We start from the raw sequence: 27,615 nt of genomic DNA on the forward strand, positions 1-27,615 counted from the left end.
ATGGAGTCGATAGATCTCAGACATGAACACCGGAGCTAAGGAAACTGCTGAATAGTGAGCGGGGAGAGCAATAAAGTGAGCATACTTAGTCAACCGGTCTATTACCACCCAGATAGTAGACTTCCCATGTGAAGGAGGAAGCTTAGTAATGAAGTCCATGGCAATATCCTCCCAAACTTGAGAAGGGATAGGCAGCGGATTCAACAAGCCATAAGGTCGATGGGTGGAGTACTTTTGTTGTTGGCATATGGAACACTCCTGCACCCATCTTTTAACATCTTTCGCCATGTTGGGCCATGAGAAGGCAGCGGTTAAACGAGCTAAGGTCCCCTTCACACCGGAATGACCTCCCACTGGGCTGGTGTGAAACTCCTGCAAGAGTTGCGTTCTGAATTGAGTTTCGCTTGGGATGAACAAACGCCCTTTGTAGAACCACAGACCCTGATGAAGCTTAAAAGGTGAATCTGGCTTCAGAGATGTAAACTTGCGAGTGAGCTGTTGACCAACCGGATCAGAAGCATAAAAAATCCGGAGTTGCTCTAACATCAAAGGTTGAGCTTCAGAAACTGCCTGAATGTAAGTCAAGGACGGCACATCTGCGACCAAGTTGGTCTTTCCCGGGGTGTATACAATCTCATAGTCAAAACCCAATAGCTTAGTTAACCACCTATGTTGTGCCGGCGTCTGAATCGTCTGCGTTATCAATTCCTTTAAACTGCGATGATCCGTATAAATGAAAAAATGCCTTCCCAAGAGATAATGTCGCCACTTTTTGACTGCAGCCGCAACAGCAAACATTTCCCTCTCATAAGCAGATGCAGCCCGCATTTTGGGACATAACTTGCGACTGAAAAAAGCAATGGGATGGGATTGCTGAGATAAAACTGCTCCAACAGCAGAATTTGACGCGTCGGTAGTAACCTCAAATGTTTGATCAAAGTTCGGAATTCCCAAAACCGGCAAGGTAGTCATAGCCGTCTTAAGAGCTTGAAAAGCTTCTAGCGCACGCTCATTCCAGCAGAAAGCATTAGTTTTGAGCAAGGAAGTTAATGGTTCAGCTATCGAGGCATAATGGCGGACGAAGCGACGATAGAACCCGGTTAAACCCAAAAATCCGCGAAGGGCAGTGAGGTTGTGAGGAGGGGGCCAAGACTGAACCACCTTCAGCTTCTCTGGGTCAGCAGCTACTCCCTCCTGAGAGATAATATGGCCTAAATATGCAACAGTAGGCACAGCAGACTCGCACTTGGAAAGCTTCGCAAACAATTGATGTTGGTCTAATAGCTCTAAAACCTGCTGTAGGTGCTGAATATGAGTGTCCCATGATGGACTGTAGATCAAGATGTCGTCAAAAAATACTAGCACGAATTTTCACAAAAATGCGCGAAAAACCTCATTCATCGTCGCCTGGAATGTTGAAGGTGCATTGGATAACCCAAATGGCATCACTAGGAACTCAAAATGCCCATCAACAGTGCGGAAAGCAGTCTTGAAACAGTCCTCCGGTGCCACTCTAATCTGGTGATATCCAGAACGTAAATCAAGCTTGGAGAAAATCTTGGCTCCATAGAGTTCATCCAAGAGCTCGTCAATGGTGGGAATAGGAAAACGATCTTTCACCGTGATGTTGTTAAGGGCGCGGTAATTAACACAAAAACGCCATGTTCCATCCTTTTTGCGTACCAACAAAACCGGTGATGAAAAAAGGCTAGTGCTAGGGCGTATAACCCCTTCTGCCAGCATATCTCGGATCATCGAAGTCATGATTTCCTTTTGGAATTGAGGGTACCGATATGGTCGAACGTTGACTGGTTTGGCTTGGGGTAGGAGGTGTATATGGTGGTTGAGTGGTCTGTTGGGGGGTAAGCCTTGAGGACTAGAGAAAACTGATGCAAATTTAGTGAGGATGGGGGCAATTTCTGGATGTGGGGGAATTTTAATGGGAGGTGAGTCAATTTGGGAAAAAGATATGGTGTGGGCGGAGGAAATGGCATCAGTAAACACAAAGCGGCAGTACTGGGAGAATGTGGCCAAGGATGGTTGAGTGGAAGTGTTACCGGTGAGGGTGATAGGGGTGTTGTTATAAGTGAACTGGATGGATGGAATGGTGTAATCGGACAGAAAGGAGCCAAGAGTTTGCAGCCACTGCACCCCCAAAACCAAATCTGCGCCATGAATTGGTATGATGAAGAAAGGTATGTGAAACATTTGCTTAGCGAGGTTCACTAGCACATCAGCACAGAATCCGCTACAAGTGATCGAATCGCCGTTACCCACCACAACTGAGAATGGCTTGATAGCTACCATAGGCAAACCGAGGAATTCCGCTACTCTGGGCTGCATAATGTTGTGCGAGCTGCCCGAATCAATTAGGACTGTAACTTCAAGTTCACCGACACGTCCTTGAACGCGAAGAGTGCGTGGTGATGGAGGTCCCACCAGTGCTGCTTGAGACAGTTGAAAATGCTCGGCGGCGGCCGGAAAGGATGAATCCGGAGAGGACGACGGTGACATGGGTGCTGGTGACAGCAAGGGACATGATTCCACCATCTGATGCTCAGTATCACTTGTCGGAGAGCCCACCACTTCATCGATGTCGTCCATGAGCATAATCAGAAATTGTTTCTTTGTAAAACGATGTCCAACATGAAACTTCTCATCACAGTTGAAACAGAGCCCTTTAGAGCGGCGCTCGTTTTGTTCCGCCAGCGTGAGGTGACGAATCGGAACGGTCGGAGGCGGTCCTAACAGAGAGGGTTGTGGGTTGTTTGGAGGGAATGGTGGTTTGGTTGGCCGTGAGGCTGGGTATTTTGTGGCTAGGTTTTTGGTTTCAATCAGTTTAGCTAAATCGATTGCTTGGGTCAGGGAGGATGGTTTGAGTATGCTGAGTTCATGGTGGATATCCTTTCGGAGGCCCGAAAGAAAACAGTTGAGAAGGGAGGTGGGTGAGAGACCGGTGACTCGGTTGGAGAGGGATTCAAATTGTTGTTGGTATTCAAGCACAGATCCGGTTTGTTGAAGCTTATACAAAGAAGCTTCATGGTTGGCAAAGGAAGAGGGACCAAAACGTACCTCAAGGGCGTGGAGAAATTCCGACCAAGTTGTGAGTAAATGGTTGGAATGGAGCCATTTGAACCAACTAAGAGCAGGACCTTGAAGGAAGAAGGGAATGAGAATGAGGCGGCGGGGGGGTGGTGTGTCCGTTAGGTCAAAATAGTGTTCAGCCTTGAAGATCCAGTCAAGAGGATCTTTCCCATCAAAGGAAGATAGGGTTATTTTGGGTAATTTGATGGTTGATTGTGGCGGGTCGGTTCGAACCGGAGAGGATGAATGGGCTGCAGATTGGGAAGAAATTTGTTCATGTATGAGAAGGGTTAATTGTGTGGTGAGAAAATTTTGGAAATCTGTTTGTTGTTTGGTGACCGCCTCAAGACACAATTGCATTTCTCGAAACTGGGCACTGACCTCATCGGCAGATTTGTCAGGTTTATCAGTGCGGGGGGCCATCATCCACAGTGAAAGCACCAATGATAGGCTAGGGTAGAGAGAAAAGATACCTTCGAGCAGTATCAGCTCCAGAAAATAAGAGAGAAAGGATAAGTTTATTAATTTTTCTGCTGCTGTCATTATTACAACCTAGGAATATAAAGAGTCCTCTATTGTCCTAGCCTATGGGATCAATTGACGCATGTGCCCTGATCCATAAAAGATGGTAACAAACTAGCTAGAAGCCAAGGATTACAGCAGATATTTCATTACTCTAAAGTTGTTGTGATTCCCACATAATCACGTGCCCAAGATGGTGCTTTCCTCTTCCTTTGTGGTCTTGGGCTTTTGCTTCTTGTCACTTGATCAGGCCCAACATTAGTTTCTATCAGCACCTCCGTATCACACTATGTAAAATTAAAAGGATTTCCAATATACATTAAATAAACAGAACATTTTTCCAAACCAAATATTTATAATAAGATTAATTAATCACAAATAATTGCTAATTGAAACACTTAAAATAAATAATAAAGTAAATTAAATATATTACATTAATCCACATTAAATATGCAATGAAATAGATATTAACTTTTTGAAATATTTAATCTAAATATACAACAACATATTCTAGCTTGAATTCCTTCTGGTATAAATAGGACTGAAACCACCATTGTTTCTTAATTTCAAAGACTAAATTGATTAATATTTATAATTTTGAAGAATAATTTGATGATTAATTGTTTATTAAAACATTTGTAATTTTTTTTAATGTGTTATAAATTCCTCAGTCTTTAATAAAAATTCATCTTAATTTTTATATTTTTAAAGAATTTAATGGTGGTAATTCACACATTTTAAAATAGTTTAACTTATATAATTATTTGCTTATAAATAATAATATAATTGATATAAATTTTATAATAATTATCGTAAAATATATAATTCATTAATATAATAATCATGATATTATGCAGCAACTATGTAATTATGATTGAGTATATATATATACCTAACTGCATGCTCCCGGAAAGCTTCCCAAAGGAATCTGTCACATGCGGCTATGTTTTTCGGGTTCTTTCTCTTGAAGATATGGTTTTGGTGAAGAAACTATACACGGGAGACTATCTCTATGGCGGAATGGGTTCATTAAGAAGAAGAAGTGTATTTTATATAAGAAACATGTGCTAATTAATTAACAATAAAATATAATTATCCACTATCAACCACCCATGTAAAAAAAAAAGAAGAAAATAACAAGAAAAAAAACAATCAATACGTCTCATCTCAGAATGGAATAAGAATTTTTTTAAAAAATCAATAACATCATAGAAGTTTAACATTAATCTGGATTCGATCACAACAACAGAAGACAATCTCATCTCAGATTTAGAATACAAACTAACAAATTAGAACCATCTCAGATTACAAATCAGATTCACTAGATCAAGGGGTGACGATGGTGGTTGGATGAAGAAGGGGCCAGGATGGTGGCTCGAGGGGCAACAGAGGTTGCACGAGGGAGAGTTTGCGACGGTGGCTTAAGGACTGGCGGTGGTTGCACGAGGAAGGGGCCGTGATGGAGGTGACACGAGGGAGGGGCCACGACGGTGGTTGTGCAAGGGAGGGGCCATGATAGTGGTTGCGTGAGGGAGGGGCCGCGATGGTGGTGCATGGAGCAATGATGGTGACACGATGACCGACGTTTTGTTTATGATGAAGACAAAAAGAGAAAGAGAACGAGGGAACTAAGAAGTGGGGGAGATCGAATAGAGAAAAGAAGAGAAAGAGGAGTTGTGGTGTATGGTGGTTCTATTGTGGTGTGAGGAAGAGGGGCTCCTCTCTCTGGGTAAGGGTGAGCATGGATTGAATTTTTAAGAATCCAATTCATATATGCTTAAATGGATTGGATCTTAAATCTATATCTATATTTTTTAAAAAAAATAATTTGGATTCAAAATCTAATCCATTTAAGTGGATATGAATTTGGTCATATCCAATCTATATTAACTTAAATGTTATAAAGATTTTTTTTTTACAAATTTTAGTAATTAAACGCTAAAAAAATGAAAACTTAACACTTATTCATTTAAGAGCTATTTTCAACCGACCTTGGTCAAGATTATTTTTTATCGATCTTGATCAACATATTTTTGGCCTACCTCAATTAGGACAATTTCAACTAATATTGACTCAAATATGTTTAGATCGACGTCATTCAGGACTATTTTTTGGTCACACCGTGTGGGGAAGATTCTAGAAGTATGTGGGGAAAGTTGATTTTTTTTATTTTTTTTATTTTTTACAATTGGAAATAAAAAATGAATTAATTATTTTAGTTGATATATTTTTTTTTCAAATATTCATATTTATTATTTTTATAAATAAAAACTAAAAAATTAATTATTTTATTTGAACAATAATTAAGTTATAATAAAAAATATAAATACATGAATTTTTTTAAAATTTTTTTGTAATTTTTTAATATAATAGTAAAATTGTGTATGAATTTTTTATAAGTGACATGACGCTATAATGACTAAAACAATATTACACTAATCACAAAAGGATCATTAAAAAATCCATATCAAATTTTTGCATTAAAGATGCATGTCCTTATACCTGCATAATGACAAAACTAGGCCAACAAGTTGCAACGAGCACTGCATTGCTTCCGCAGAATATATAGGACGCTACCTGTCATTAAAATTTCCTTCCATATACTACGTACACTTTGGCTGTTTGTGAAACTGGTTTTGAGGTTTTTCTTTTGGTAATGATATTTTTTTTTCTATATCATACATATTTTTTATTGGAAGTAATTTGTTTGAGTCAGATAATAAAAATTTTCTTATAATTAGAAGTATTTAATGGAGTTACATAATGATATATGAATTAATTACTTCTAATTACAAACATCCTCTTATAATATTTCTCATTCAATTCTTTCTATTTTTTCATTTCAATCATATTATATTACCTATTATGCATATAATTTATCTTTTTTTCCTTCTTTCTTTCACTAGCTGTCAAATAAGTGAGAGGTGTTCATGATTTTTTTTGTTGATATCATTTTTGTTATTTTGCACTACTTCACCCCCATATTTTGATAAGACCATTAAAATTTTAATTTGAACTCAAGTTTATTAAAATCAATCTGACAAATTTAATTTGTTGATATTATAAATTAATCTTAAAATTATATGTATAATTAAATCATAAATTAAAAGTATAATGTTTTCATTAAAAAAATTAAATATATGTTAACATAAATAATATTAGTATAAATATAGTAAATATTCTACAAAAGATCATTCATTAAGTCAAGTAAATTTATTATTAATATGTAATTATTTAAAAAATTATAGTGAGTTGGAATAACTTAAAGTATAACTCATATCCATCTTTTATCAAGGCGTAATTTCTAAAATATAAACTTATCAAAATTAACTTGATTAGATATGGGACGAGTAATCCACATCCTACTTTTTTTAGATTTGAAAGTTAGATTGATTTCTAAGCAGCCATATCAAACCAAAGTACAACGAACCAAATAGATTGCCACATGTCTTGCCTATCTTTGTTGCAAATAGAAAGGCTATGAGTTGAAGAAAATTGTAATAACATTCATTGAAGAAGGATAAAGATATATGCATGCATGCATGCCACGTTATGAAAGTGAAAGATAATCCAGCCAAATGCTTCCATGGTACCCACGATAAAAAAAAAGATGAGGTTCCCTTTCCCCTCTGCTGAGTTGCATCGGCTACAAGGTTCTTCTGATCCTTGTTGGATGATTCCCCTCTTTAACAAGTCACATTTATAAAGAACACGTCCATCCATAACTTTCCACGATGGAGAAGGAATTGATTTTTGGAGCACCAAGGTCTTCCAAAAGAAAAAAAACTCGAAGGAAAGATACGTGAGAGATATCACTTTATCAGTTTTTAGTGGATCCCATAAATTAAGATAGACTAAGACTTTCTAACATAAACTTAACAAAATATGTACATTTAGTCTTCTTTAACTTTAGAAAACATAATTAACTTTTAATTTATACAGAAATGACTAAATTTAGTATATATTTTTTTTTAAGTTTAAGGATTAAATTCATAACTTTGACTGCGTGACCGAAAGTATAAATACTAAAATCTCATTTTTCCGTTAATTAATTTATAGGGTGTTTTTACAAAGTATAATGTTAAGCTACAAAAATTAGTAAGTGTTCATTGAATGAATTCATATACTTATGTTATAATTCTAATCATAAAACGTATTGAAATAAGATAGAAAAACTTAATTTGAGAAGTTTTACTAAAAAATAAAACTTATTGAAATAAGGTAAAAATAATTTATAAGAGTTATATGGTATTTTTATAAACTCTGATCGATAAGCTCCGATGACTGTTTAGCCTATGTAGCTTCTACTAAAAATAATGGTCTTTCATTTCTTTTTTATTTGTCCTTTTCAAGAGAAAATAAAATTTAAAAATTGTTCCTGTTTATCTATATTTTAAAATTTTAAGATAACATTAATGTTTAACATTTCAATTAAGTTATTATCTCTTCTTAATTTTTAAAATTTTATACATTTATCATAAATAAAGAGTTAAATGATAATAAAAGAAATATTAAGAAAATTAAAAATTTTAATGTATAAAAAGATAGTAATTAAGAAAACTCTTGAACATTTTTCTTGATTTGCATATAAAACTGAATTACTTTGCATTGTCTTAATTTTAACTTTTAGGTGTGATACATCCTAGCCAAGAGTGTTTTGAACAAATATTTATATATTTGTTAATGTATCAACTTAATTGTCATTGAAGACCCAAGAATAATGTTCAATGGAGACTAATTTCTTTTAAGACGTAAAAATTAGCAAAGTAATTTTACCTCTTCCAATAAAATATTTAATTTTCATTCATGAATGATTATGATGTGTGGATCCACTCCAAATCAATACTCATATATTTCAATTTTTATGTACTATTGTAGATTGGGTAATAATAGTTAAAAGAGGAAGGTTATTAGAACATTCTTTTCAACACAATCTATTATTTTGATTATTTATTTTTTGTGGGATACGAATTTATCCGATATTATTGCATTAGAAATAATGTATTGATAACATTTTCGCAGTTAAAATAGTGCCATTACATTTAATTTTCTTCTGTTTTCCGGTGAAACAGTCAGCTAGATACTTCAAAACAATACTGAACTCTGCATTCAATTTGCAAAGTCTGCCCCTGTTCTTGACTATTGCACTGACAAGAAGCAGAAATGGTACATAGTGGCAAAGTCTGCCCCAATTTATGAACCCTGTGATCATTATTCATTTAGGTTCCTTCTCTCCACTTGAATTGTTATCTCTTTCTACATAGTGGATATATATTATGTTATTGGAATGAATACTAGAATGAGCCAACAAAAGTGAAGTTGAATTGAAAAGAATTTATAAATTTCCTTAAAAGACAAACGAAGAAACAATAAGAAAATGTTTGGTTCATTTGATTGGGTATTTTCATTCAGGAATTTTTAATGAATTTAATTTATCATGCATTATTACTGTAAAATTTTTACAATATTAATCAATCAATCATAAATATTTATTAAGATATTTATTATAAAAATGAATAAACTTTTATATATATATATATATATATATATATATATATATATATATATATATATATATATATGAGGATATGTGAACTAAAGTGTATAGTGTGAGTTCAACAGTAAATATGAACTCAACAAACTTATAATATATAACATGCAACAGATAATTACATAATAGCATTGTGAGTATATTTATCATTTATGATATGGATTTGTCTAACTTAACTCTAGTAAAATTAAATAATCCCATAATAAATTATTGGTGTAATTAAAAAAATTGTACCAACCATCTTGAAGTACACAAGACTATAAGAGAATTATACCAATCATCTATTATAGGATTGTTTAATGCATTTTTACTTAAGTAAATTACACAAACTTGTATGTTATATGAAAGAATACTAGTAGCAGCCGACAAAAGAGAAGGTGAACTGAAAAGATTTTACAATTTTCCCCAAAAACAGAGATAAGCAACAAAAAGAAAATGTGTTGGTTCATTTTATTCAGTGCATCTTTAAACAAGAATTGATTAATATTTTTTTAAAACTCCTCAAAGTTAGTAAAACTTTCGTAACATGCTTTTTGCATAGATTCATATAGACATTTCACATTAGCCTTGCTTCTATGTACAAACTAAAAGGCAAAGCAACCTTATTTTTCTAGGCAACAAACTTAATGCTACTCACAAAACAACTAAATCTATTATTATATCTTCTCACTTTTTCTCAGGAAACACCATGATGAACTTGGACTTGTGGCAGCTCCAATTCATGATCATGGCTCTCTCTTCTCCTTTTCCTGCCACAACTGTTAGGCTTAGGATCAGACAGTCCAGCCTCAAGAGGGAAGTTCAGAATAGCCTTCTGCCCCCTCATCTTGAAAGCAGCACAATCATAGGCCTTAGCTGCATCAATTTCACTGTCAAAGGTTCCAAGCCAAACCCTTGTCCCTTTCCTTGTAGGGTCACGGATTTCAGCAGCAAATTTTCCCCAAGGCCTTCTTCTAACTCCCCTATAACGCTTTGCCTTATCGTATTCTAACTTCTTTGGCTTCTCTTTTGATGACACCAATGGTTCAGGAGAAATATTGCATTTCTTAACCTCCTTTGAAGGGATGGTGTTGTCTGAATCAACAAATTTCATGTCTGCCATCAAATCATAGCCTTCAAGGAAAGTGAAAAAGCTTGTGTTGTCTGAGATATATGAGGTGAAATCAAATTCTGGTGATGAGGGTGCTTCAAGTTTCATAGGATGATGAAGGAGATTGGAGAAAAAGGAGGAGTCTGAGATGATATTTTCCCCTAATAGGTGTTGGCGTATGAGATCCAAGTTTGAAGTTTCTTCTGCTGTTGTCATCTTTAAGGGATCTGAGTGATGAAACAATATTGTTGTGAGGTGGATTATATTGGATTTTAAAAATGGTTAGTAGCTAAGGTGGATATTTATATATGCCTGTCTGTCAAGGGCAAAGGTCCACACCACAGCATGAAAGTCTTGGCTCAAATTGCTGTAGTCAATTAAGAGGTCATCTTTATGATGTAAATGCAATCTTGTGTTCTAGCATGTGCTCTAACCTTAGACTCCGGGGAAACCTTCCAACTAGATATTTTTCCAAAAATAAAATAAAATATTATTATATAAGTTAGAATTTTTGACAGAATAAGGTTGTATTTGAATATTCGTTCGGTTCAGATCAAGGGCAATGACTATTATAGACACATGGATCGGCTCTAAAGTTCATTAAAAATTAGGAAATGATTGAAACAAACACATACTTAATAGTGTGTTTGGATCAAGGTTTGTACTCACTATACATCTATTCATTTCAATCCACCTAAAAAGAAGGTATTCCCTTTGAGCTCATTGGAATGTGTCACAACTAATATCTAACCAAACTCTAAGTTATTCCCAAGCCTTTGTCACGCATATGTTACAAACGGCATTAAAATGACCGTCACAATAATTTAGTACGTACATATTTAATTTATAGTTGAAATTGTTGTGACGCGCATTGTAATACAGACTCAACCGATAAAAGTAAAATAAAATTAAAAGTATTTTTCACCTAATTTCTAAACATGTTTAAACGGCAATCCAAACATGTGCTAAGTTTTTTGCATATATATTAAGTCTTGGATGTCTAAGTAACCTTTACTTGTTTAATCCTATTTTTATAATTACCCTAAAGTTTAGCTGAATTTTATCAAATCACTAAGAGTTTAAGTTGTTGGCATATGTATTGAGTATTGGATATTTAGGTTTTTTTTTTAATCAACAAATGTTAATAGTTAATTAATTTGTTAATAAAAAAAATTCAAACATACAACATTTTCTTTTTTTTTTTCTCTCGTTCAATCGAATTAATCTTATAACTTTTTTATTATATCTTTAAGTGAATCTACCTTTTGCATCTTTTCAAATTCTGTTTTAGTACGGGGCAAAACGCAGAAAAGGGTCCCACATTCCGTTGTGAAACACATCCGAATTGATGGTGTTGTTACACATCAAATAGATAAGAAGGGAGCCGCCTTTACCCGGTTATATGTTTGTGGACACTGCATCATCTTCTTATCCAAATTGTAATGTCACGCTCTTGGGGTGTGCCCACAGCAAGGAAGAAACACAATCTTTAATTGCATCTATCTCAAGTTGGTCCTTGGCATATTCCGATGCCATCTGTTGTTTGTTAACTAGGAAGCAATGGACATGGACATGAGGGACAATAAAATTATGCAACTTGTACTGCCAACGTTAGGCCCTTAAAAAATTATTTTTGATTATTTGTCTAGTATCCTACCTTCTATGTATAGACAAGAAGGTGAGTGTGTGCATCGCAAGCTAGCTAGAACTGTTTTTTTACTAGTAGATGGGGACCCTATTCCTCAACTTGCACCAAAACCATTAGCGCCATGAATTTTGATACCCTTCACGTCTCACATCAAATCAAATTAAGCACCCTCGTTTATTAATTGATAGCACTACTTGGTCAAGTAGCTTACCAAACCCAACAATGAAGAATAGAGCGGGGACTTTGTTGAAAACTAATGTAGCTAGTTTGTGCAAGAGTATATGAATGGAATTAATTATAACTATCCACTTCGTTTTCAAATACTATATATTAATCTTTGTGGAGGGATTCGTCGAACTTGATTTTTTACTATGATGGCTTTTTATGATTACTGAATGTAACCGTTGATTTATCTGAAAATAGAAATTTCTGAGAAATAGTTTTTTTTTTATCTATAAAAATTAAAGACAACATTAAAAGATTTATAATAATTTTTACACTTTGATTAACTAGTTAAACTAGACCCCTTAACAACAATAATTACATCAACAATATATCCCACCATGGCGTCTTTTTTGGTTTTTAAAAACACAAATTCAAATATGAAACAAGAATCAAACATATAACACATAAATTAATAATGATTAATTATAGTTATCAAACTCTCAAGTTAATTTGCTAATTCTTACGAGTTTACGATTCTACTTACTCTATGTGAGTTGACTCTTGAGTAAACTCTTTTTTTAGTAGACTTTATAAACTTTAAGTAAACTCGATAGACTCTTGAATTTATCATCAAGTTAATGAGTCAACAAGTTAAAAAAAGTAGACAAAAATACAAGTCATTTTGAGTTATTTTTTGTTTGTTTAGTGTTCAACATACCTTCATTTAGTGGGTTATTCTCAAATACAAAAATTCTCACCTTTAATAATATCAAACCATTGTTCTCTGATAACATCAGATCCTCAATGGGAACGATCTACCACTACTATAACATCTCCAAGTTATTATTTAGTAGTGATGCATTACTAGACTTGGTTACTTAAGTATTGTGAAATTTATGATTTACTATTTTGTTTTATTATATTGTTGAAATTTTTAATTGCTATGTTATTTATAAATATTTTGTTATTATTTTTATATAAAGTGGACTCTTATGAGTCTACGAGTGAGTCCACGAGTCGAGTCTATGGAACTCTCACGAGTCTACATAAACTCTCGAGTTTGATAACCTAGATGATCACCAATTGGTTCAAGTGAAATTGAATTTAAATCCCTTAAGGTTGTGGATACATTACTAGAATAATGGTTATTTACGACACACTAACTACGACGGTTGCTCGAATACGTCGTAGTTAGTTACGCAGTGACAATGTTGTAATTTTTACAAATGTATATGACGATGGTTTTTGAATAACCATCTTAGAAAGCAAAGTTTAATGATGTTTATTCAAATAATCGTCTTTGAACAAGGAGTACAATGATGGGTTGAGAAAAACCGTCGTAGTTGTATTGTTAGTACAAATACGGTTTTTATACAAGACTGTCTTTAAATAATGTTACTTATTCTCACCATTATTACCAAATTCACTAACCTAGTTTCATCTCAGTCGCGCTTCTCTACTTTTGTTCATCGTTGTCCAAGTTATTGATTCCCTTGAAGGTTAGAATTGAAGGCCTCCCTCAAAGCCCCCTTAGTTTTCTGTTTCTCTTTGACTTTCTCTGACCCTCCTGGAAATTTTTGCTTAAAAGTGTGTTTGTCTTTGTGTTTACAGTTGTGACCCTCGAACACACCCGCCTTGTCTCACTCAAGCTTTCATTGGACTCTCTCTCTTGAAGCTCTGTGAAGCAACACCGGAGCAGTTCATCTGTCAAGTGTCTCCGTCAAAGGTGTCTGTGTAGGTAAGAACCCCTGTCCATGAAGTGTTTGTTTTCCTTCGATGTGGGTACTATGGTTGAATACATGGCCCTTTTGACTGGGTTGTGTGTGGCTAGGTCTATCGCTTCTCGAACAGACAAATTAGGTCTTAGAATATCCTCTAGGCTAATGAGATAAATATCACCAAGGTACAAGTGATTGGTGGGAATGTAAACACAAAAAATCTCTTTCTCATCTATGTTCCTTAGAACCATTGAAGAAGTGATGAACCCAAGTGCATACTCACCAACATGAGGATGCCTTATGATGGAAACTTCTTTGAAAGCATTGGAGCTTTGATCTGTCAAATAACTAAAAAAACTTAGTGTTTGCTAATTACATGATATAAATGACAAACAAATAGATGAATATGCTAAGAAATATACCTGGTGATATTGTTGCACTTATTTGCGTAGAGGCAACATATAAATATCTTACAAGAGCCATTTTCTTGATGAACCATTCACCTAGGGTAAGAACTAAAGTTCCTAACCATGATGACATGAAAATTCCAACCAAAACTATGAAAGTGATGGAAGTAATAAATCCAAGACCTCTCGATTGCCCGAATTAGTTAATTATAATGCATGATTATATCTCTTACAAATAGCAAAAAGAGATGAAGATGTAAATTTGAGAGTTAAACTTGAAACTCAACTTTCTGCAAGGAAAAAGTTTAGAAAATGGTGAAAATATTACACGACATTGATTTTGCAAAGATCTTTGGCCCATCGGGAAATTTTGCTAAAGGCAAGGGCTTTCATTAGGCTGATATCTGCCATGCTAGCCAACAAGTTTAGTACTCTCCATTTTTAGTTTGTTACTTTCTTATGTGTTCGCTATTTTAATGATGTATTAGGATTAGATATTATCTACTTTACGCCGGATCGTAGTGTCTGTTTGAGTGAAGAGGTTGTTGGTTGTGTCCATAATCCCCACTTGAAGGGTACCCTCAACAGTGAAGAGTAGCTTTGCAGAGTGAGTGTGTATGTGGTGGGTTTATACTGCCACCTGGGAATTCAAGGGTTGCATATGAGACACTTTGTCCATCAAGGGTAGAAAATTCTTCCTTGGTTGCCTTCAGCACTTTAAAATCTGAGACAATGTTGTTAGGTGAAAATATGACTCGAAAGCCGGTGAAGGTGAACAAGTTGCCATCAGGTATGGTGTTGGGATGGACTATGAAGTTAGTGAGAATGTCTGGGTCACCAGCTCTTGATATTTGCATGATGGCAAAAATAGATATCATTAGTGTCACAACTTTAAAGGTGGTGGAAGACATGATTGTAATTATCTGAGGTTGAAAGTTTGAGCTCAAGAACACTTAATTAGATCAATGTGCTTTGAATTTCATGATCTATTTATAGGGATCTCTACCCTGTATGCCTGCTGCTTGTACTATAACAAGTATGGAGATTTGAAAGCAAGTTTTATTGCATTCTGCAGTTGTTTGTTTCTGCCATTTAGCTAGTGGCATCAAAGAGACAAAGGATTGCTAGACTTGTTGGCAACAAGAGCTTTTGCATGAGTAGCTCTTCATGCAAAGTCCAACCACATAACAACAAAAGTTAGGTTTTATTTTGCTTTTGTTCAACTTGTTAAATAAGTTAGAGTAGTCATAAATACTATAAGTGATATGCTTGTAAATGAAGTTGTGAAATGATCTAGATCATACTTAGGAACGAAAAAGCAGGCAAGGATAACAAAGCCTAAAAATTGGTAATGTGTAACACCCTGAAATATTACTAATTATAAATCGATGTTTAATTGTATTTATCGTGTTATTTGACTATAAATGATCTAGATCATACTTAGGAACGAAAAAGCAGGCAAGGATAACAAAGCCTAAAAATTGGTAATGTGTAACACCCTGAAATATTACTAATTATAAATCGATGTTTAATTGTATTTATCGTGTTATTTGACTATATGGTTGACTTGAATGAGTTGAGGTATGGGTTGAATTAGTCATGTGTGAATTTCTTGATGTGGATGTTGAGTTATGTGGAGTTTTGTTGAGCTAAGTTGAAATTATGAGATTTCAAATTTTACCTAAACCTATTTCAGTAAAATCGCAATCCCGAATTCGTTAACCGTTGGATCGTCTTCAAATTTTGGCTGGAGCTTCTAAGACAATGCTCCACAGTCTGACTATTGGAATTTTGAAAATAACAACTTTTTATGTTTCCCTAAGCGTAATTCCAACCCGAGAGGGAATTTCGCTGAGCGAGAATTAGCGCGCTAAGTGCAATTCCAACCCAAGAAGGAATTGCGCTGAGTGAGAATTGGCGCCCTGAGCGAGAATTAGTTCAGAGGGAGTTGTGCTTAGCGTGAATTGTCGCGCTAAGCGTGAAAAGTGGACTCCCGCTTAGCGAGACAAGCTTGCTAAGCGAGATCTGTAGATTATAAATACATTCTTCAGCGTGAAAAACACGATTTCCCCCTCTCCTCCTCTCCAAACGCCCACCCAAACCCTAACACCTTCTTCTCCACCACCCATGACCATCGGTGGCCACCACGAGCCGTCGTTGCTTTCCGCCGAACCTCCACACCAAGAAGAGCGTTGTAATTGGAGCAAAATCCTCAGAATCCTCCTCAAGGATTTAGTGGAGAAAATTCCCCCAATCTTTCATTTCGTAGCTTCTTTGAGGTAATCTTGACTTCTAAGCCTTTCTCCTAGTTAGTTTGAGTTTCTCTTAGTGTCTCTTGTGTTTTGGGTCCTGTAATAGGGTGTTTTTACACTTCCTTTGAAAAACCCTTGAGAATGAGACATTGTAAAAGTTATCTTTTTATAAGATTGATGTTATTTTCGTGACCTTTACTGAATCTCGGTCACATTAGCGTGAGTGGAATTTCAAAATGATGACTCCTTTTAGTAGAATCCGAAACACCCATCGGCCCTTTATGTTTTGACAGGGATATTTGACTCCAAATATTGTTATTAACCTTGTTTTTGAAATCTATACTAAATTTCCTTCAATTTGGTATATAGAACCTTGTGTTTGGATTGATGAGCGTGAACAAGAGAGACCTCTGAATGACGCGAAGAGGAATTGATGGAGAGCTCACGATAGGTGAAGGGAGTTTATTATCATTTACAGTTTTTAATACCATAGTTGGGGTCAAGGAACCTAACTATAGGGATGTATTCATGTCCCTGTTGCATGCTGGTTTTCAAGAAAAACAATGTTTTTGACTAATGGGATGCAATACGTCTATTATTGATAAATGACATTATTGTTTTTATTAAACTTGTGTTGTCTGAAGACCTAGGGAGTGTGAATCTCAGGCATGAACTATATATGTATGTATATGCGGAATGTGACATACTGATGATATTACTATTGATGACATTAATTGATATGAGGTGATGCTGATGTTTATGATAATATTGATATGAGATGATGTTGTTATTGATGATTATGTTAATATGAGTTGATGTTGTTATTGATGATTATGTTAATGTGAGATGATGTTGTTGTTGTTGATGATAATGTCATTGAGATGAGACAATGCTGATGTTGATATTGACATTGAGATGAAATGTTGATGATGTTGAAAATGCACTGTGATGATGTATGTTGTGTATGTACATGGGGGGTGCAGTGACCTTGTTGGATATCCCTGGAGGGGAAAATAAAGTGGTTAAAGAGTTTTAAACATTTCTGGAGGGGGATGGCTTAGAATCTTTAATTATCCATGGTCAATGCATTGATGGTGCCTATGTTTCATACATTGTATGTTATGTATGTACATAGGGGGTGCAATGACCTTGTTGGATATCACTGGTAGAGGAAAAAGAGTGGTTAAAGAGTTTTAAGCATCTCCGGAGGGGGATGGCTTAAAATATTTAATTATTCACGGTCAGTGCATTGATGATGCCCATGTTTCATACGTTGTATGTTGTGTATGTACATGGGGGGTGCAGTGACCTTGTTGGATATCCCTGGTGGGGGAAATAGAGTGGTTAAAGAGTTTTAAGCATCTTTAGAGGGGGATGACTTAGAATATTTAATTATCCACGGTCAATGCATTGATGGTGCCCATGTTTCATACTTCATATGACATGGAAATAGTATAAACTTTGTCAGTAAGTACTTGTAGTTTCTCATGAGGAGGAATACTTGTACTTGGGGGTATGTCACTCGATTTGAAACTCCCTTGAGACTCAGGCTGATCACCATGGGGGGGGGGGAGTTTCTTGTGCACGACAGGGTGACCTCGACACTTACTACCTAGTTGTCCTAAGTGAGAGTGTCGTGTGGACACACTTAGGCTATTTCCTTGGGGATGGTACCACATTGCATTTGAGAGTTGAGGTCAGGTGCACGCGTCATACTGAGCATGATTGATTGGCACTATGGACGAATGATGCCTATTTTTGAGTGTGTGTTGGACTAATGAATGTTTGTGTAAGCTTATGATGTTTGTTAATGTTTTCTTACTAATTATGATTATTTGATTTTTGTATTAATTTCTTTTATAATAAACTCACCCCTCGTAATTTTTGTACCGTGTGGTTGGTACCTGTGATGATCGCGAACCTTTGTTCGTGGGAGCAAAAGGAAAGCAGTAGAGTACGAGAAGTGATGACATTGGGATTATTTTGGGAGAGAGTTGTGTTTTGTTATTCAACTCCTCCATAGTTGGTTCCATAATTCTTTTTGTTGAATTCAGGATCTAAATCACAAATTTAATTATATGTATGAACAAATTTACTTTCCATTATGTGAATGATGTGTACTGAGTTACTATATATATATATATATATATATATATATATATATATATATATATATATATATATATATATATTTACTTAAGTAATGATGCGTTGTTTGGTGAATGTATATCGAAAAAAAAGATTACTTTCATTTTTCATAAGCAAATTAACTGAGTTTTCATTTAAAAATTGAAATTCTCGTAGTTTAGAGTGGTGATATCGTAGCGACGAGGCGGGTCATTACATAATGCATAAAGGCCTAATGCTGTCTAGATATATTGTCAATATTTTTAAACTTTCTTCCATACATCCTCCAATCTTCAGTTTCATTATTAAAAAGAACAACAAAATAAAACAAAAGGACTTAGGACTTCATCACACCATGCTACTTCGGTGGAATTGAAAGCATATTATTGTTTTTATGCAAAGAGAGCATATTCTACTTGATTTTAGCTTTTTAAGTTCTTAAAGGTTGCAGACTGCCAAAATGATAACAAGAATGAGCTTTGTAAACATCAGATCCAACTGGATGATAAGTTCCGTGTATTAGCTCATTTGGAGCAACTAATACTTACAAATTGGCCACACTATAAAGATGGTATATTATCATTAACTTCAAATGATCTCATTTGAGCTTAACATTGTTGCTTCAGTCAAGTTATTTTTGAATGCAAAATTGCCAATTACTTGAAACAAAAATTGAATAAATGCCCATGGGAAGGCTACCCTCTAGCACAAAAGCCAACCAGATGTGAATCATATCTTCAGAGTGTTTTGTTTAGGTTTAATAAATAAGTAGTTCTCTCAATTTTTTTGGAAATTTGTAATAAGGTCCCTAAACTATAAAAAAACTATAAATGAATCCTTGATCTTCTACTAGTTTTGTAATTGGATCCCTAGACTTAGTTTATTGAGGCTTGAACCCAATAGAAAAATAACATTTTATGGGGGTTTTAAAAGATAATTACCTATCAAACCTGTTTGTTTATGAATTGGTGGTTGTTATAGAATCATCATGGATGGAGCTGATTATTATTGAGATCATCAAATTGAGTACATGGTAATACATAGGATAGCCTTTATATAGTTGTAGATTACAAACTGATAAGGGAAGTAACAAACTTATCTTGTAGCTAACAAAGACAAACAGTCTAAAAGATCAGGTGTATATTTATGTATTGATTGATTGATTTGGGCAATAAAATGTGTAGGGGAGAGAAGAGGTTGTCTCATTTCAAGGTTACTAGATTGAAGGATGATTTACTGTCGTATTGGCAAAATAACTTACTGATATAAGATCCCTGGCATTCTCAGGTGTTTTGACCAGCCTTTGTATCACAAAGAATAAACAACCACTATATTATTGCAATATGGCAATTAGTATTTTCACACCTTTTGTCAAAATCACGTATGACTATACATACTATCATGAATGGCGCCCATATTCAATGAATGGGGGTACACAAGTACATATATGATGTTGATTAGATTTTTGTCAGAAAAAAAATTCAGCCCATAGAAACACTTTATTCAATTTCTACCTACAACATTCCATTTAACATGCATTTCCATCTAAAGAACTCATGATGTAAGTAATGGGATCCAAAGAAAAATTGGACCACAGGACATTGATGTAAACTGTGGAATCCAATGAAAAAAAGGATGAGACCAAAATAAAAGATTATGATGAATAGTTAGTATATATTTATTTTTTATTATATGATCTTACAATTGACTTCATAGGGTCTAATAGAAATATATTTCAGTTTAATAATTCAATTTTGTCTATACTTTGTTCGAAAATATCTTGCATGGACCATTTGATCATCCATTTAATGTTCTTCAAAAGAGGATAGTATACTGAAACATGTTTAGAATGAAATACTAATTATTTGTATCATATGATTATAATTAATCTTTAAAGCTCTATTTTTGTATTTGTCTATTTGTATTATTCTACTGTTTACTCTCTGTTATGCAATGAATGACAGACAAATGTTTGAAAATTCCATAGAAGAGATATTGTGATTCATGATATTGTCTAGTAGTAGGAATGAGGAATGTGAAGTAAATACCTATCCTGATATTGTATTGCTTCTGAAGACAAAGAAGGAAGTAATTGATGTTTAGGAGATTGAGGGCATTTTGTTTCAAACATTTGCACTGTATGCCTCCTGCTTATCAAGAGGGGTGTTAACCATTTGGTACACTAGAGTACCTACACAGCTGATTCTCTTCATGAATCAATCACTTTGTATGTTTTGCTGGATAGATGTCATAGACATTGGTAGCTAATGTATACTAAATAGTGACATGTAAAAACACTGAGATTTAATTCTTAGAATGTATACTATTATGGCCTTTAATGAACAGTTTATCTTGCAACTTGCAAGTATGATGCATCATGCATCCTCTGGTGATGTGGTAGTTATCAGTGTTGTGCATAATAGGACATCCTATTTTTTGCTATCTAATGTAATGAGACATTTTTCTTGAGCACTTGATGGCTTTGACTTAATGCGTAAGATGTGTGGCCCAATATTGGTCTCTTGTGTTACTAATTTGAGAAAGCTTTAGTAAAATTCTAATGAGTAACTGTAAGTGAAGCCATTTATTGTTCTCTTATTGGTCAAGACTAAGGCACATTGTCATTCATAAGGGTATAATAGTATGATTATCAAATAGATGTGCATTTTGTCCCAATCCCAATAAAGAAACAAGTGGTTATCCCTTTTGGTGTACTAAGAGAATGTGTTTATGCTTATTTCTTTAGTCTGTATATTTTCACTTTAAATTACGCATTATGTTCACACTAAATCAACTATCAGGCTTTTAGGAGAATTATTTATTGACATGAAACTAGAACCTTTATGACCATGTCATCAGGAGTTCAACCTTATGCTTGTAAATGAAATTGAATTTCAGTCAAAGATAGAAGAAGCCTTTGAGTTGCATGCATTTCAAAGTCCAAAGAACTCTTGAATGATGGGGTATTGAAGTTTTTATGAGAATTGGTTGCTTTGCTTTGACTGATGCACTTGAGTAGGAAAATCAAGATGTTGATGTTGAAAATTAAGTAAGCAATGATGACCTCTATTAGATTCTAACATTTTGGCAAACTTTCCCATAAATAAATGAAGTATTCATAATAATACATTGTATTACAAAAAAAAAGGTTAGTTACCCAAAAATGTAATTTTATAATAAATAATAATTTGCTTGCAAGTAGAAGTTGAAAGAATACGAGGTAAGGTGCATGATAAGCTAATGAACAAATTAGCAACTGCAATTAAAGGCCGAGGAAAATTGAGCAGCAGCAGAAGCCAATAGAAATCATCAAGCTGCAAAAACTAAAGAGCAAGCAGAGTATATACGAAGAACTGGTCATTTCCCTTCCTCATATTTATCATTTTCTTGCTGCAATTGGTGCTATTAAAGAAAGCCAATCCTTGTCAATGTTTTTTTTACATAGGTATGCAATGCCTTTTGCTTCTTACACCCAAGCTTGTTAAATATGTCTATTGCATTTCCCTCGTGGTGTAAAATGTTACATTGTTCTGCTGAATAATTGCAAAAAGGGGCTATGTTATTTGTCCAGTTTTTATTTTCTGAATTTCTTTTGGGGTTGATAATAATGCTTAGAATTTAGGTTTTGGATCTAATTCAATCCGAAAGTTAACTTGTGAGGACCTATTTTTTGGCTATATCGCTAGTTAATACAGAAATCTCAACACACTCTTCTTATGTTAGAAATAAATTTGATCAAGTACTATGACTATGAGTATTCAAGACCGAAACATAGAAATGACCAATGCAATTTAGTAGGAAAACCTCTTATGCGTCTGAGGTTAATTTCTAATGTAATAAAATGTTTTAATTTCAACATTGGAATACAATAATTGATAGAGTGAGACTTGCACTTAATAGTAAGGCCCCCCCAATAGTATAAAAACCCATCATTGGGTGTGTGTTATTCACCAGCTAGCAACTAAAAACATGAGGCACATGGCTTACTTAAGCTCATTATTAGTGCTGCTCCTTGTAACTCACATTCTCTCCCCTCAAGTTCTTGCCGATGACAAGTTCCCAGTAGAGGAACAACCAGTTTATAAGCTCCCACTTGATGAGAAGCAACCTGACTACAAACCCCCAGCTTATAATCCACCAGTTTACCAACCACCTTCCTATAATTAATGTTTAACCGTAGTATGTCACCACTATAGACAATTAAGGGGTCAAGACAATCTATATCAACTAAAATTAATGTTTAAGTCTAAGGCTACTTTGAATAGCATGCTACTCTTAGGTAAACATCCAATTTAGTATGGTACTCTTGGTTGGTTACTTTCTCCTCATAACCTGTAATGAATTTCAAATTTTCATTACGAATCACAAGCACGGTAATCTAAAGCTTCATTTCTATAAGATTAGAATACAACTTAGGTTCCTTTTTATATTTTATATCTTTCATCACATGTTTCTAAGTTCAATTCACAAATTATTAATTTGAGAATTTTCGTCAAAATAAGTTGGATTTCACTTGATCTAATGGGACCTAACAATTTGTGACCTTGTTAGCTATGTCCCTAATATTACAAGATACTAAAAATCTATTTTCAAACTCTGTTTTGCTGTCACAGATTTGATTGTAGGGCACACTTAGTTTAGGTTACTCAACATACTCCTTCAGGTCCATTTTGCTTCCAAATTCATCCCAATTTGTTCCTTTGTTTTCCAAATTGATGAGGCATTCTTTACCAACTTGTGTAATTTAATTTAAAACATTAAAATGCTAACAAATATTGCTATAGAATCCATGACAGCAGAATCCTGCAACACTATTCATTTTGGCCATTTTCGAGCATCCATTGTTTTCACATCCATTGTTTTCGAGCATCCATTTTGGCCATTTTCCTGCAACACTATCACCCTAGTCCCTAAAAATCACAAATATTAATCACATGATTCACATCCATTGTTTTCCAGAAACTAGAGTGCCAAACACTTAAATGCTACTGATTAACACAGTACCACGTCTGATCTTTAGCAATGGGTATACCACTGCTCTATTGCAGCAGAGTAAACATAAGCAACATTCTATAAGAATCATGGGTATCCATGGTTCCCATGCATCAAGAACATGAGAGATTAAGGGGATCTCTTAAAATACAGCACAAAATCCTGATATAGGTGACAAACCCCCTACCTTACCTTGGTTGGAGATCTTTCCACGTGAAAGGGTTTCAAGAGGAGTCAAACTGCTGCAATTTGCTCTCTTAAAATGGAAGAAAATACAACTTAGGGTTTTCCTAAAGGAGAGTGGCGAATGTTCACTTCTTTTAGGCACCAAAGATCTTATTTATAAAAATATTAACTAGGGTTATTATGACTACTTTGATTACAATTGAACTCTTAATCCTCTTAATTTTAAGTTGAATTTTAATGAATTTAAACCACTTAATCCATGTCTTAATTCACACATGTACATTACTTAGATTGAATATCAACTTACGAACATCCATGTCTTAATTCATACGTGTATGCTAATGTACCCTTTGCTAACTATTGAGTATCAAACTATCATCCTATATGAGACGGGTTGGTTTTGTGACTTTTTCAACAAAAATAATAGAACATGAAATTGATAATTAAAGAGCATGGTTTAGTTCATTTAAAAAATGATATTGAAGCAACTTATATGTGTTCTTTTATCCGTAAAAAAATAATTGAAGTTTGTATTCAACTCATCCACACTTATCACACTTGCATGAGCTTAATTTGCCCTTAGTAGAAAAACATGATGAGCTCTTAGCAACCACTGTAGATCCAACAAGCTTCATGAACCATGATGCATTGTTTTTGTCATTGTTGATGAGTTTGCTGTGGGAAGTACCCAAGATCAAGTAATATATATATAAGTACAGCCCCTCAAGTTTATATTTTAGTTTTTTTGTTGTACCCGATTCTTCTTTTATCTTGTTTCTCATGTGATATTTACAGATGAAATAATATTTACTACCCTTAATGGTGTATTATGAAATTGCTAAATTTGGTAAAAATCCTACTAGTGAAATATTGGAAGAAATGTTGGCATGCCTGCAAGTCCCTTATGATACATATGTGAAAAATATACTTGTTTAGAATGTTGGAGAAAGTTGTAAAACTCTTGCCTTTCTAGGATTTTTTGCACCTAACTCCTATAAATTTGGACAAATTTAAGTGTTATAGTAGTACTATAACACTTGAAATCCTGGTTCTCTGTCTCTCCTTGTTTTTTTCTTTCTCCCTTCACATACCAAAACTACTAAAACTATCTATACCAAAACTTTTACATTTCTCTGAGTACTGCAACAACAACTCTAAAATTTAGATAGACTTAAAAAAGAAACCAAACCTGTTCCCTAAGAGTTCATGGAGTTGAATCATGGTTTGTTCTTCTTGCATACTGAATTTTCCCCTCTTAATATCAGGCCTTACAAGTTGGATTTTTGTTTCTATTGAAATTACAAATGCTTCATTTTCCATTTTGTGCATATATCATATTTTTTTGTATTGTAGATGAATAAAGCATTATCTTTATTATTCTACTAGAAGTTCATTTGATAAGGCCTTAATAGCTTAAATTATGCCTGACTGTGTATTGTTTTACTTCATGTTTTGATTATTTCCCCCATTCACCTTACAGATTATATATGCTCTTCAGAACCAGTTTAAGTCTTGTTTTACCACCAGTGTAATCAAGTACACATTTTTCTATGCCATATCACTGCATCCCCGCACTCCTTGTGGTTATTAGTCATCATCTTCTGAGGTATGTATTTATTTATGACACTACTGTGCTTATTACATGCTTGTTGATATATGAGTATTATTTTATATTAGTAGTTACGTGCATTATGAGTGAACCTTAGTTTCTCGTTTGAGATTCAATACACTGATTAATATGGACAGTTTGGATTAATCGATGTATTGAATCTTGAATTGTCCATTTGGACAGTTTGGGAAGACATATTTTAATAGTTGATTCATACATATAGGTAAATTTTTTTTTTCTAAGATTTGAAGAAATTTCGGTATACTGCATTTCATTTTGTTCTTCAGGTGCATACTTGATTGCGGTGGTTGTGCAACATGTCACCGCTTTAATCTTGTGTACCTGGAGATTAATGTGAAATGCTGCCAAAATTTCATCAAATCTAAGAAAAGCGAGTAAACCTTTATGTATGAATTTATTATAAAAATGTCTTCCTGAATGGGATAGGGTCGCACCTTTCATGAAGAAAGTGAGTTTAGCATGCATGACGGATAACTTAATGATGTTTGACAACAAAGAGGAAACATAGATTGTAGTTGGATGAAAGCATCACGCATCAGTGACGAGTATGAAAATGGGGTTGAACAATTCGTACAATTTGCAGAACATAATGCAGAAAGTTTTGAGGGGAAATTTTTCTGCCCATGTGTTAAATGTGTGAGTGGGAGATGCTAGTCAGTAAATGAAATAAGATCACATCTTATATGTCACAGGGTCATTCCAAATTACAAAAAATGGATATGGCATGGGGAATTGCCAGACATGCCAACAGTTTCTCGCACTGAGACGATTGATGAAGACATTGGAGATCGTATAGAAGACATGATTCACGATCTTGGACAAGACTGCTTTCAACAAGAACATGCACCTTTGTATGACAAAATAGAAAGTGATCCAAAGAAGCCATCGTATTTGGGGTGCACAAGTTTCACAAGGTTGTTAGCGATGTTAGCTTTGGTCAACTTAAAGGCAAGATTTGGGTGGAGTGACAAAAGCTTCACTGAATTGCTTGTGTTATTGAAGAAGATGCTTCTTGAACAAAACACATTTTCGAAAAATCAGTACGAGGCGAAGAAGATTTTATGTCCTGTGGGAATGAAGTACCAGAAGATCCATGCATGCCCTAATGATTGCATATTGTACAGAAATTAGCTTGCAGAAATACATAAGTGCCCCATATGTGGGGTATCACGATACAAAGTCAAGGATGATGAATTCAGTGATGATGCAAGCAAAAATAATAGTTGTCCAACAAAGGTGTGTTGGTATCTTCCAATAATACCAAGGTTTAAGCGATTGTTTGCTAATGGACATGATGCAAAAAAACCTTACATGACATGCAGATAGCAGAAAAAGTGATGGATTGCTTCAACATTTGGCCGATTCTCCACAATGGAAGACAATTGATCGTTTGTATCCATATTTTGGAGACGAGCCAAGAAACCTAAGGCTTGGTCTTGCTTCGGACAAAATGAATCCTTTTGGTAACTTAAGCACAAACCATAATTGATGGCCTATTTTGCTGATGATTTACAACCTTCTTCCTTAGTTGTGCATCAAGCGAAAATATATTATCCTGTGTATGAAGATAATGGGTCCAAGGTAGCCAGGGAAGGATATTGATGTATATCTCACTCTGTTGATTGAAGACTTGAGAAAATTGTGGGAAGATAGGGTTTATGTGGGATGGGAATTTGCAGCAGACCTTCAGGTTATGGTTAATGGTGTTTTGTACTATTAATGACTTTCTAGCATATGTAAATTTAAGTGGATATAGTGTCAAAGGACATCATGCATGTCCTATATGTGCGAGAAAAATGAGCTTCATCCAACTGAAACATGGAAAGAAGACAATATGTACTAGGCACCGAAGATTTCTGAAACCTTATGACCTGTATCGGCGATTGAAAAAAGCTTTTAATGGAAGTCAGGAGAATAAAAGTGTATCGCAACCATTTGCTGGAAACGAAGTTTATGATTGAGTGAAGGACATCATAACTATCTTTGGGAAGACCCAAAAGAAGACATCATCTGAGATGAACATAGGGAAGAAAAGGTCAATATTCTTTGATCTTCCATACTAGTCTTATCTACATGTGTGCCACTGTCTAGATGTAATGCATGTCAAGAAAATTTTTTATGATAGTTTTATTGGTACCTTTCTTAACATTAAAGGTAAGACAAAGGATGGTTTGAAATGTCGTCAAGACCTGGTTGACATGGGAATACGAGAGTAGTTGTATCCGATATCACAAGGTCGACGA

At 34.6% G+C, this 27,615-nt stretch overlaps 2 protein-coding genes across 2 annotated transcripts; both read right to left on the bottom strand.

The window, feature by feature from the left end:
- Positions 1–9,575: 9,575 nt before the first annotated feature.
- LOC114401688 (ethylene-responsive transcription factor ERF107-like) lies at positions 9,576–10,547 on the bottom strand. Its single transcript, XM_028364264.1, has one exon. The coding sequence runs from the start codon at positions 10,461–10,463 to the stop codon at positions 9,834–9,836; it is 630 nt and encodes a 209-aa protein (XP_028220065.1). The 5' UTR covers positions 10,464–10,547; the 3' UTR covers positions 9,576–9,833.
- A 4,219-nt stretch (positions 10,548–14,766) lies between these two features.
- LOC114401944 (putative germin-like protein 9-2) lies at positions 14,767–15,096 on the bottom strand. The gene has a single exon (XM_028364513.1). The coding sequence runs from the start codon at positions 15,094–15,096 to the stop codon at positions 14,767–14,769; it is 330 nt and encodes a 109-aa protein (XP_028220314.1).
- Positions 15,097–27,615: the final 12,519 nt, after the last annotated feature.

The sequence above is a fragment of the Glycine soja genome, chromosome 20 (genome assembly GCF_004193775.1).
Source record: "Glycine soja cultivar W05 chromosome 20, ASM419377v2, whole genome shotgun sequence".
NCBI lineage: Eukaryota > Viridiplantae > Streptophyta > Magnoliopsida > Fabales > Fabaceae > Glycine > Glycine soja.

Excerpts from the sequence above, each read along its gene's own strand:
- LOC114401688 (XM_028364264.1), bottom strand. The coding sequence starts at position 10,463 with ATGACAACAGCAGAAGAAACTTCAAACTTGGATCTCATACGCCAACAC.
- LOC114401944 (XM_028364513.1), bottom strand. The coding sequence starts at position 15,096 with ATGTCTTCCACCACCTTTAAAGTTGTGACACTAATGATATCTATTTTT.